The following is a 12,228-nucleotide window of genomic DNA, read 5'->3' as shown; positions in this document are numbered from 1 at the left end:
CAATGCAGGAGACCTGGGTTCAGTCCCTGGGTGGGGAAGATCCCCTGGAGAAGGGAATGGCAACCCACTCCAGTAATCTTGCCTGGGAAATCCCATGGATGGAGGTGCCAGCTGGGCTACAGTCCATAGCGTTGCAAAGAGTCAGACACGCCTTAGCAACCAAGGCAAAACAAAATGTTGAAAAAAATTCTGTTTGAGCTGTGTTCAGTCTGAGATGCCCAACAGACCAACAAGTTGCTCCAAGGGGACGACTCAGAGGAAGAATCAGGACTAGAGATGGACATGAGAGTTATCTACATACTGATGCGGTGAAAGCTACAGGACTAGAACAGATTTCCTCAGAGATTAGTTAATAAATACAGGTGATTATGGTCTCACTAACCTTTAGGAATGATGTGAACTTTCCTTTGTAAAGAAGAATAAATCTCTTTTTTAAGAGGGAGGCCTGAGTCTATCAGCAACATAATTTCAGGAGATCATTCTCTCGCACCCTTTTTTATTGACTGCTAAGGGAAGGAATGATGCTGAAGCTGAAACTCCAGTACTCTGGCCACCTCATGCGAAGAGCTGACTCATTGGAAAAGACCCTGATGCTGGGAGGGATTGGGGGCAGGAGGAGAAGGGGACGACCGAGGATGAGATGGCTGGATGGCATCACCGACTCGATGGACATGAGTTTGAGTGAACTCCGGGAGTTGGTGATGGACAGGGAGGCCTGGTGTGCTGCGATTCATGGGGTCGCAAAGAGTCGGACCCGACTGAGCGACTGAACCGGACTGAACTGAACTGAACTGAAGTGAAGGAAAAGTCCTGTGTTGGGACAAGGGGTAGAGTATGATCATAGAATCTATTTTTCCCCTGGATATTTTTAATGGTGAAATAAATTATTGTTTATTAAATAATTTGCATCCATTAAAATGCTGCTGCTGCTGCTGCTAAGTCACTTCAGTCATGTCTGACTCTGTGTGACCCCATAGACGGCAGCCCACCAGGCTCCCCCTGTCCATGGGATTCTCCAGGCAAGAACACTGGAGTGGGTTGCCATTTCCTTCTCCAGTGCCTGAAAGTGAAAAGTGAAAGGGAAGTTGCTCAGTTGTGTCTGACTCTTTGTGACCCCATGGACTGCAGCCCACCAGGCTCCTCTGTCCATGGGATTTTCCAGGAAAGAGTACTGGAGTGGGGTGCCATCGCCTTCTCCGATTAAAATGCTGCTTTTCCAAAAAAAAAATTAATTACATAGAAAAATGCTAGCTAACATAATATTCAGTGAAAACTCATCTCACTTATAAAATATATATATGTAGAAAAAAGACTGAAAGGAAACTGGGTGATGGATATGTGTGTAAGATTCTTTATTTTTTCCATTCACCCATCTTTCCTTTTTTTTTCTCCCCTGGATATTTAAATTCCTGCTATTAATGTACATCATACTGACTTTAGAACAATATCTATGCATCATGTGGTGAAAATTTTGATGTGAGGGAGTGATGAAACTGGGGTCGGGTTAGCTTGGATAGAATTAGATTTCAAAGCACTAAAAAGAATTTTAACTGTCATGGCACTACAGGTATTCCAGAGGCAATATTTTGCATGCTGATTAAACAGTCATGACCTATTTAGTTTGATTTATAATGAAATGAAAACCTCTGATATGTTAATGAAAGATTTTGCATATTTTAGTTTGTGGTAGGGTTCATATTGGAAAGAGACCAGATGAATAGGAATAACTACACAGCAGATTAAAATTATCTCCCTTTTAGAAAGATAACCATACAGTATTAGGTCAAGAGATCATCTGTGTCCCAGGGCTTGTTGTTGCTGTTGTTTTTGTCATAGTTTTTTGATTTCAAAGACTCTAAGAACACACACAGAAAGTCCCCCTACCCTCTTCTTTTTTCTTCTCTGAAGCTTTATAATGTTTTTAGGCTTTAAGGAGGCACAGGGGAGGTGGGTGGCCTTGGGGTGAAGAGGTGGGGAGACCATTGGAGGAGAAATTGAATCTCTTCTGGAAATAGAAAAGTAATTTGAAAACCTGATGGCATGTCATGGTGGGCTATTCAAACTGATGTGCTTCATTTTAGTGAGTATTTGGCCTTTGCTAATCGGTAAAATTGCCCCAACAATAAACCCCTCTGAGTTGTATCATAGACCAAATGGTAGTCTACAAAGGGGAGAAGGTCATGGAATGGAATTTCAACTATTCCATCTTTTTGGAAGCTTAATAATTTCACCCTATATACAGAGTAGTAAAAATCTAACATTCAGCTTTTTTAAAAATGCACAGTGCTTGAAAATTGAAGCTTGGTATATGATTTATTTACTCTTTGATTTTGTGCTTCTAAGACTTCCAGCCCATTGTGGTCAGTAAATGTGGTCTTATTTATGTGGCATTGCTGTGGCGCCATTAGGTCCAGAAGTGCCAGTGAAGATTAAAGACCTAATTTTAAAAGACCATGTAGCCCATCTCTCTCATGATTGCTCATTCTTACTGGCCTCATCATACAAGGTAGAACGTAGGTTCTACTTTTCTAGATTCAAGTGGTAAATCTGTGATTTGGTGTTGTGTTTCGGGAACCTTTGGAAGAGAAGAAGTCTAAATAGTTTTTGTCTTTGGTGAAGTGCTGCATATGCAATTGTTAAAGTATTACTCTCTTTTAAATCCCATAATAGAAAATAGATTTGGGTTATAGAATGTCTTCTTGTAAAAAGACTGTTGAATTTAAATTTTTTTCTTCTTCCTGCATGTAGAAAAATGCTTTAGGTCAGAACACTTTAGAGGACGACATGCTTTCTCCTTTTGACTATTAACACTGCTTTTCAAATCACTAGCACATGAAGAGAGGAAGAGCCCTCTGTCAGTATGCTGGCCAAACAGCTCACCTGTTCTAATGGTTAAAGGTTACCCATTCCTTAAAATGTAAAGATACACACACACACAGATACAATGGAGTATTATCCAACCATGAGAAAAGGAAATCCTGTTGTTTGCAATAATATGGGTGGGCCTTGAGGGCACTATGCTAAGTGAAGTCAGAGAAGGATAGAATCTACATGGTGTCACTTATATGTGGAATCTAAAAAAAAAAAGTCAGACTCTTGGAAACAGAGAATGCAAGAGCGGTTTCTGGAGGTGGTGGGTATGGGTGAAATAGGGAGAGGTTGCTAAGAGTACAAACTGTCAGTTGTCAGTTGAATAAGGTTTGAGGAGCTAATGTATAGTATAATGACCATAGTTGAAAACACTACTGTATAAATGAAATTTGCTAAGAGAGTAGAACTTAATGTTCTCATCAATATATACATGTGCATGAATGCTTAGTTGCTTAGTCTTGTCCTACTCTTTGTGACCCCCATGGACTGTAGCCTGCCAGGCGTTTCTGTTTATGGAATTTTCTAGGCAAGAATACTAGTGTGGATTGCCATTTCCTTCTCCAGAGGATCTTCCCGACCCAGGGATGGAACCTGCTTCTCTTGCGTCTCCTGCATTGCAGGCAGATTCTTTACCTTCTGAACCACCAAGGAAGCCCATATTCCCCCAAAGCAGGGGTTTGCTGGAGTTGCTTTAGAGCACGCAAGGACAGATTTCCCTCACTCATTTTAAGGTCACCATGGCTCTTCCCTAGAAGGGGAAAGTTCACGCTGCAAAGTCCTGACTTTGCACCTTGTACCTGAAGTCAGAGAATCCAACTGGACTCATTTCCTCCCTTTGGCCTCACAGGGCTCTTGCTCTGGTTGATTTCAGGTGCTGGGGATACAGTGATGATGAACAAGATGTGGTCCCCACCCTCAGGAAGTTCAGATAAGTCACAGAGAGGGACTCAGAAACCCTAACTGCAGCACAAAGAACAATGTTTGGAAAGAGCTGTGCAGAGGGGAGTATGGGAACCCTGAGGAGAGGCACACAACACAGACGTCTTAGAGCAAATACTCTCGAGTTTTCTGCCTCCCAGTGCACAACTGACAGCAACCTGAGGATATCTTAGCATTTTGACTTTTATTTAAGGAAGATGTATTAGTCTCCTGCTCTGCCAATTATGGAACTCAGCAGTGGTGTGATTCACATTTAGCTTAAAATAAGAGACGCTGCTGCTGCTGCTGCTGCTGCTGCTGCTAAGTCGCTTCAGTCGTGTCCGACTCTGTGCGACCCCATAGATGGCAGTCCACCAGGCTCCCCCGTCCCTGGGATTCTCCAGGCAAGAACACTGGAGTGGGTTGCCATTTCCTTCTCCAATGCATGAAAGTGAAAAGTGAAAGGGAAGTTGCTCAGTCGTGTCTGACTCTTCACGACCCCATGGACTGCAGCCCACCAGGCTCCTCCGTCCGTGGGATTTTCCAGGCAAGAGCACTGGAGTGGGTGCCATCGCCTTCCCCAAAGAGATGTTAGTAATCTAAAATGTTAAATACTGCTTCCTTTTAAATTAGAAGGTTGTCAGGTCAATCAGAAGGTTAGCATTTAAGTTGTTTTTCATCATTTGAATATTATTGGACGTATTTTTATGCAGTAGAGTTGAAAAACAGTTTTAAAGTAATGGCACCCTACTTCAGTGCTCTTGCCTGGAAAATCCCATGGATGGAGGAGCCTGGTAGGCTGCAGTCCATGGGGTTTCGAAGAGTCGGACATGACTGAGCGACTTCACTTTCACTTTTCACTTTCACGCATTGGAGAAGGAAATGGCAACCCACTCCAGTGTTCTTGCCTGGAGAATCCCAGGGACAGGGGAGCCTGGTGGACTGCCGTCTATGGGGTCGCATAGAGTCAGACACGACTGAAGCGACTTAGCAGCAACAGCAGCAATATAAACTAAGTGGGCTTTCCAGGTGGCGTAGTGGTAAAGAATCCAATCCACCTGCCAGTGCAGGAGACACAAGAGACGTGGGTTCGATCCCTGGGTCAGGAAGATCCCCTTGAGAAGGAAATGGCAACCCATTCCAGTATTCTTGCCTGGAGAAACCTATGGACAGAGGAACCTGGCAGGCTGCAGTCCTTGGGGTCACCGAAGAGTTGGACATGACTGAGCACAGCACAAACTATGTACAGAATTTCATGGCACAGTGAAGGGAGTAAAATGCAACTATGCTGACTTCCTTGGGGGTTATCAGTGGCCTGACGGAAGGGCCCTTTTTCAAGATGCAGGATGGGGATGTATATTACTTATTCAGTTTTAAGATCAAGCCCAATTAGGATGCACCATAAGGTACAAGGTCTGTGCAGTGCATAACTCCAGAAGAGCCCTTCACTTAGGGTGTAATGTGTAATATGTGTCTTTCCCTATTCCCTAGGAAATGTCTGCTTAGTAATGAATGTTTAGTTTGATTTTATCATCTAGATAATACATGATTTTTATACTTCCTAAAAACACAGGCATTGTGTAAATAAATAACATATGGTGCTGATAATATTATAGACTTGTTTCTTCCTGCTAACAAAAAAGAATAATAGAATATCATATTACTAAAAATAGATGGAGAAACAGTGGAAACAGTGTCAGACTTTTATTTTGGGGGCTCCAAAATCACTGCAGATGGTGATTGCAGCCGTGAAATTAAAAGATGCTTACTCCTTGCAAGGAGTTATGACCAACCTACATAGCATATTCAAAAGCAGAGACATTACTTTGCCAACAAAGGTCTGTCTAGTCAAGGCTATGGTTTTTCCAGTGGTCGTGTATGGATGTGAAAGTTGGACTATGAAGAAACCTGAGCACAGAAGAATTGATGCTTTTGAACTGTGGTGTTGGAGAAGACTCTTGAGAGTCCCTTGGATCACAAGATCCAACCAGTCCATCCTAAAGGAGATCAGCCCTTGGTGTTCTTTGGAAGGACTGATGCTAAAGCTGAAACTCCATACTTTGGCCACCTCATGAGAAGAGTTGACTCATTGGAAAAGACTCTGATGCTGGGAGGGATTGGGGGCAGGAGGAGGAGACGACAGAGGATGAGATGGCTGGATGGCATCACCAACTTGATGGACATGAGTTTGAGTGAACTCCGGGAGTTGGTGATGGACAGGGAGGCCTGACGTGCTACAATTCATGGGGTCACAAAGAGTCGGACATGACTGAGCGACTGAACTGAACTGAACTGGACTGAAAGTGATTTCAGTCCCAAGGAAAACCAACAATGGTATTTTAAAGCATTTGCTTAAAGTCTGATAGTATATTTAGGGCTGGATGACTTGTGGGAGGTGGAAGGGGTGGAGGGATAAGGGAAGTTCCCACATAATGGATTTCGTAGGACATAGTCTTCTTGGAGGTGCCATATGCATGAAAGTGTTCTAGGCTAAGCAGGGAGCTTTGGAGGAACTTACCTGGGGACAGCGTATATTGGAATATGATGGTATGTGCATTATAATAATTGTTTTTCAGTTTTGATCCCATGGATTGCAGCATGCCAAGCTTCCCTGTCCTTCACCATCTCCCAGAGCTTGCTCAAACTCATGTCCATTGAATCAGTGATCCCATCCAACCATCTCATTTATAATAATTAACTTTTAAAAAATCAGTTCCAATTTTTTGGTTCAGTTGAGATATAATTATATTAAGCATAATACATGTGCATGCGTGCTGAGTCGCTTCAGTCATGTCCAACTCTTTTGTCACCCTAAGAACTGTAGCCCACCAGGCTCCTCTGTCCATGCATTCTCCAGGCAAGAATACTGGCATGCGTTGCCATGCTCTCCTTCAGGGGATCTTCCTGACCCAGGGATGGAACTCACATCTCTCATGTCTCCTGCATTGGCAGGCAGGTTCTTTACCACTGATGTCATCTGGGAAATCCAATATAATACATACAGCTCTGTAGAAGTCTAGGCAGTGCAGTATAGTGACTTGACTTACATATTCCCTCAGGTTAGGTGCTTTTGTTTCCTGCTTCATTAATTAACGCTTGGAAATTTCCCAGGCCAGTGGACACACCACTGCCTTTCCTGCCACCATGCTCAAAACCTGAAGCCAGTCTTTTCGTGTTGTTCCATTTGTCACTAGTAACCTCTTGTCAAGTCTGTCCATTCTCTCTAATCCATCACACCGCTCTGTTCTTACTGCCTTGACTCCCAGTTCAGACCAACAGAGGCGCTTCCCCTTCGATCACTGATTCCTTCATCTAGTATTTATTCAGTTTCCGCTTTTTCCTGCTGCCAGATCCTAGGGACACAAAAATGAATGGCTTCCTTGTCCTCGGGGAGTCAGCCTTGTGGGGACATAGGTTTAGGAACAGATCATTGCAGTACTGTATTCCTAAAACTGTCTTGAAAAAAGTCACTGTATTAGCTTAAGATTATGCACCCTTCTTACTCCAACCTCTCTCCGTATTACAAAATAAGTACTAGTTCAGTTTTGCCTTTTTATGGTTCCTTTTACCCACATAAATAGTAAAAGCTTACATTTCTCTTTGAAATATGCATTCTCTAATCTGTGTTAGCTTTGATGGCTAGCGCTTTCATTGTCCTTTCATAGAGTTAATACATCTCTTTAAGAATAATTTTCTACTATCAAAGCAGTTCCATTATTTGTGATTAAAGATCTGCACATTCACATCTAGGCTTACAAATGTGTATTTTTTACTGAATTCAGATTGCATGGTCTGACTTTCTTGCTGATGAGCAGCCACCAATCCATCCTTCCCAAAGAACAGAAGCAATTGCTTCTGTGGATCATCTTCCTAAATCTGTTTTGGAAAAGGAACTTTCAGAAGTTCCTTGGTGGCTCAGATGGTAAAGAATCTGCTGCAATGTGGGAGACCTGGGTTCGATCCCTGGATTGGGAAGATCCCCTGGAGGAGGGCATGGCAACCCACTCCAGCTTTCTTGCTGGAGAATCCCCATGGACAGAGGAGCCTGGCAGGCTGCAGCCCATGGGGTCCCAAAGAGTCGGGCAGGCTGAGCGACTAAGCCCACAGGAGAGAGAAGGACGATGAATGTATTATGGGCGGTCTTGATAATAAGCTGTTCTTATTTTTCTGTTTTATTTCTAGCTACAAGAAAACACATGAAACCCTGAGTCATGCGGGGCAGAAGGCAACTGCGGCTTTCAGCAACGTTGGGACAGCCATCAGCAAGAAGTTTGGAGACATGAGGTACTGTGGGGAAGAACCATGCGGAAGAGGCTAGGCCTTTGGCTTTCAGAGACGAGGAGGGGCATTATCCATTGACTAGTCTTCCTAAGGCATTCTTTTCTTTAATTGGACTAAAATTTTATGTGCCTGATCCTATTGGTGACTGAGATACATTTTTATATTGGGACATTTTCTACCTAAAGGTCAGCTTAGTGGACCTGGTCGCAGAGATGCCCTTTCTACTATTTAGTAAAAATAGAAGACAGAGGGTACCTTTAATCACCAGTAATAAGGAGAGATTCCAAAAGAATGCAGCACACACTGAATTTGAATCACTGGGACTTAAACTAAGTTAAAATATGCTTTCAGTGAATATGCTCTGATAAACTATTCTTGCCTACATTTTTGTACACATACAGCTAGTATTTATATTTTTTCTATGCTAAATATATAGATATTTATTCTTTTATTCTAAAAAGCTACCATGGATATATGCACCTGGTAATATTCTTTCTTTACTTTGGCAATGTATCGTGAATATATTAATAAGTGTTTATTACATCTTCGTTTTCAGTGGATGTATTATCTTCCAGTGCACAGCTGTACCAAAATTTTTAAACCAGTTCCTTTGCACATTTTGGTTATTTTCAGTATTTGTTATATAAAATCAGGGTGAATATCAAGATTTTGAACTAAGAACAATGTAGTATTGACCATTTTTATTTTTTATATTATATTCTAGAAAGTTATCTTACATACAGTTGCTGCTCTCATATTTTCTTGCTTATTTAAATACCTATCATAGTTTATTTTGAATTTGGCTGATATGCTTAGGAGATTTTTCTTTATAAATCAATGTCATTTTTGTCTCTAAAAATCAAGTTCAATTTTTAAAAACTTCTCAAGTACATTTTATGTTTCTTCTTTTTAAAAACTCTGTGCATATTGTTTTACTGGATTCTTAAATTATTGCTTTATGTATTACTCTGCAGCTTTGATGCCTAGAGGCAAATATTTATATCTTTGTGTTTAAGTTATTTTTTGACTTCAAAAATTACTGGCTTGTGCCCAACATTCATGCGTCATTTTAAGAACTTGGCATTCATGAGGCTAGAATTAAGTAAGTACATATGCATGAATCTGAGTACATTGCTTTATCTTCATTTTTGCTAATAAAGCAATAACGAAAAGCAATTAAAATTCTTCAGAGGCAGCATGTGATGAACCAGTAAGCATTTTGGATTATTAATTAACCCTAGCTTTATTAGAATAAAATTTGCAGTCATTTCAATGGCAGGAAAGCATTTATCTAAACTAATTAAATAATTCCTTAAAACAGGAAAGACCTTATCACCAGTTATATCCAAGAAAATATATTTTGTCATGTTTATAAAATTTGTTTTCCACATACTTAGTTGAAACAATGATCACAGTGGTATAATACTGCCAACAGGAATAGTGTTTCTCCAACTGTAGGAGACTTTACAGACACCTCTGAAGCTTGTTAAATGCATATTCCTAGATTCCACCTCTCTCTCTTGAGATTGTACCTCAATAGGTCTTGGATGGCATCTAGGAATCTGTTTGAACTTCAACTGGTTAGGTGTTGAGGAACCAAGTGTAACTTACCTGTACCTGGGTATTCTCAGTTATAAATGTAGATAAGAGTAACAAGATCATCAGGTTATTATGCCAATAGCAGAAGACAGCATGCCATGTATTAAACATTCAATAAATGCTAGTTTTTACCTTTACAAAGGAACTGTCTCAGTTACAAGGTGGCCCTCCAGGACAGAAATTAGGCAGAGCCCCTGAACAGGAGTGTGCTGTATTTCATGAGTTGTACAGAATGAAGACTGTGTTTCACACATATAGCGTGTTGACACACTCATGTTCCTGCATGAACTGGGCATAATATCAAGGTGTGTTAACTGCCTTTCCTCCTGTTTCAATGTGGCTTTGTTTTAGCATAATGGATAATCTGTTTCCCAGGAGTTCCAAACTTTTTGTTAATTACTGCTCTGTGTAGAGGACACAACACTTCCATTATAAAGTGTGTCTAAAAATATTGGGAAATGTAGTCTTTATTACTAGAGATTCAAATATGATCCTGTAATATTTTGTAGACCTATATTTTCCGATCTATATTTTTCTCAAGCTAAATATCTAACATCTATATATAAATGAGGATAAGTCCCTGTGGAAACAAGTTTTACAAAGGATTATTACTTTTGATTATACTAGAACAAGTAATATATGTAAAAATCATATTTGAAAATTAAGTTTAATACAATAATGATTCTTAAATGAGAACAATTAGTGGATTTTCAATTTGGGGTTCAAATTAACTTATCAATTTATAAAATGATAGTGGAGAAATTTAAAAATTTTATTGCAGGCATTTTACTTTGAACCCCTTTGCAGTCTGAAAGTATTAATATCATATTATTTTATATTTTGTTGGTTACATCATAATATCCCTTTGTGAATTCTGGGAACACATTTCTGAATTTGTTCAAAAATTGCCAGAAAAATTTAGATACCTTAGGAGAAAAACAGGACCTCTCAATTTTTTGTTTAAAATCATTACAAGTTAATACTCACAGGTTTCCAAAACTTAGAATTTGGACCTTTTAATAACTAAGTGAAAAACACTATGTTAAGATTTAATTTAGATGTTTTATAAAAACAAATATTTCCTGAGCTAAGGTCCTGCTTTTATCCTGATGACCCCTAAGTGAAAGCCCCTCAGCCCAGTCATGGAATTCTGCCTCCTTCTCTGTCTGTTGGATAACATAGCTAATAGCTACCTAACCAGATGGTTTTCTCTGAGGTTAACACGAAGTCACATTTGTGAAAGGACTCTGACCAAATGCAAGCTACTGGAATCATTTTTATAATAATGTTGCCATCTTCTTGGCACTTCTGGGTGAATTCGCTCAAACAGCGTGTAATCTAGTGGAGAGGAAATCTTTGGACAAGGCTTGTATAACTTTAACAGAGAATCCAGCTATAGCCATGAGAAAAACGGTGAGAAGCACCCCTGGCGGATTCATGTTGATGTATGGCAAGACCAATACAGTATTGTAAAGTAAAATAAAAAATAAAATAAATAAAATAAAAGTTTGGCTCAAAAAAAAGAGTTGGTAAAGCAATTGTGAAGACATTAAAAAGTCAGTGCACTCAGAAAGAGTAAGGAACGGGGTCCCTTATCTTTTCCCTGGGGCTCTCGAAAGGGGACAGCGGGCAGTGTGGTCCTTTCTCTGCATCCTGATGTGCTAACCTTGCTCCTCCTTTTCTCTCCTGTGCTGCTCTGGCTGCAGGTCTCATTCCATCGGGTAAGCGCTGCCCCGGGGGCCCAACTGGCTCCCTCCCTCGAAGCTCCCTTCCTCCCCAGAGCACCACAGGGGGCGTGCCTCGGCCCCAAAGCTCTTTTCCTGAGAGTGTTCTCGACCAGGGAGTTACAGAGTTAGAGCACCTAATGTGTTTGCATCTGTTTCAGCACTTATCTCATTTCTGAATCATTTATTAATGCATCACTTTGGCTTGCTGAGTCATCCTCAGGGATCTCTTTCTGCATCATGCCCGTGGACAGAGGTCCTTAGAAGAAAAGAAAAGTGAAATTGTGCACTGCAGATGTATATGAAACCGGCAGAAAGTAAAGTCGAGAAACAGAACAATTTCTTCTAGATTGTCATGTTTTTCTGAACTTCTTATTACTGTTATTTAGGCAGATGGTTCACCTTCAACTTTCTGTACCCTCTGGAGTTGAAGTGGAAAGCCCAAATGTTAACACGTGTGCAACTGTGAGTCCCAGGTGTCTGAATTAAGCCTCCGTTGGGGTGGAATCTTATTATATAAATTAAAAAAAAAAATCCTTTCCTAAGAAAACTACCTGTATTTAAGAGATGCTACTGCTAAGTCGCTTCAGTCGTGTCCAACTCTGTGCGACCCCATAGATGGCAGCCCACCAGGCTCCCCCATCCCTGGGATTCTCTAGTCAAGAACATTGGAGTGGGTTGCCATCTCCTTCTCCAATGCATCAAAATGAAAAGTGAAAGTGAAGTCGCTCAGTCGTGTCCAACCCTCAGCAACCCTATGGACTGCAGCCTTCCAGGCTCCTCCGTCCATGGGATTTTCCAGGCAAGAGTACTGGAGTGGTGTCCCATCGCCATC

At 40.9% G+C, this 12,228-nt stretch overlaps 1 protein-coding gene across 5 annotated transcripts in view; it reads left to right on the top strand.

The window, feature by feature from the left end:
- Positions 1-12,228, top strand: part of TPD52L1 (TPD52 like 1) — a 94,412-nt gene that overhangs the window by 72,277 nt on the left and 9,907 nt on the right. For 3 of the 5 annotated variants that reach the window (XM_012182483.4, XM_027972330.2, XM_027972329.2), the window contains exon 4: positions 7,972-8,073. In XM_012182483.4, the coding sequence (XP_012037873.1) occupies positions 7,972-8,073 (102 nt within the window). Of the gene's footprint in view, positions 1-7,971; positions 8,074-11,375; positions 11,391-12,228 lie in introns of all 5 variants that reach the window. The other 2 variants (XM_012182480.4, XM_027972332.3) reach the window with 1 other exon arrangement.

This window comes from Ovis aries, chromosome 8, assembly GCF_016772045.2.
Source record: "Ovis aries strain OAR_USU_Benz2616 breed Rambouillet chromosome 8, ARS-UI_Ramb_v3.0, whole genome shotgun sequence".
NCBI lineage: Eukaryota > Metazoa > Chordata > Mammalia > Artiodactyla > Bovidae > Ovis > Ovis aries.
The sequence above is the reverse complement of the archived record's forward strand: the minus strand, read 5'-3'. Positions and strand labels throughout refer to the sequence as shown.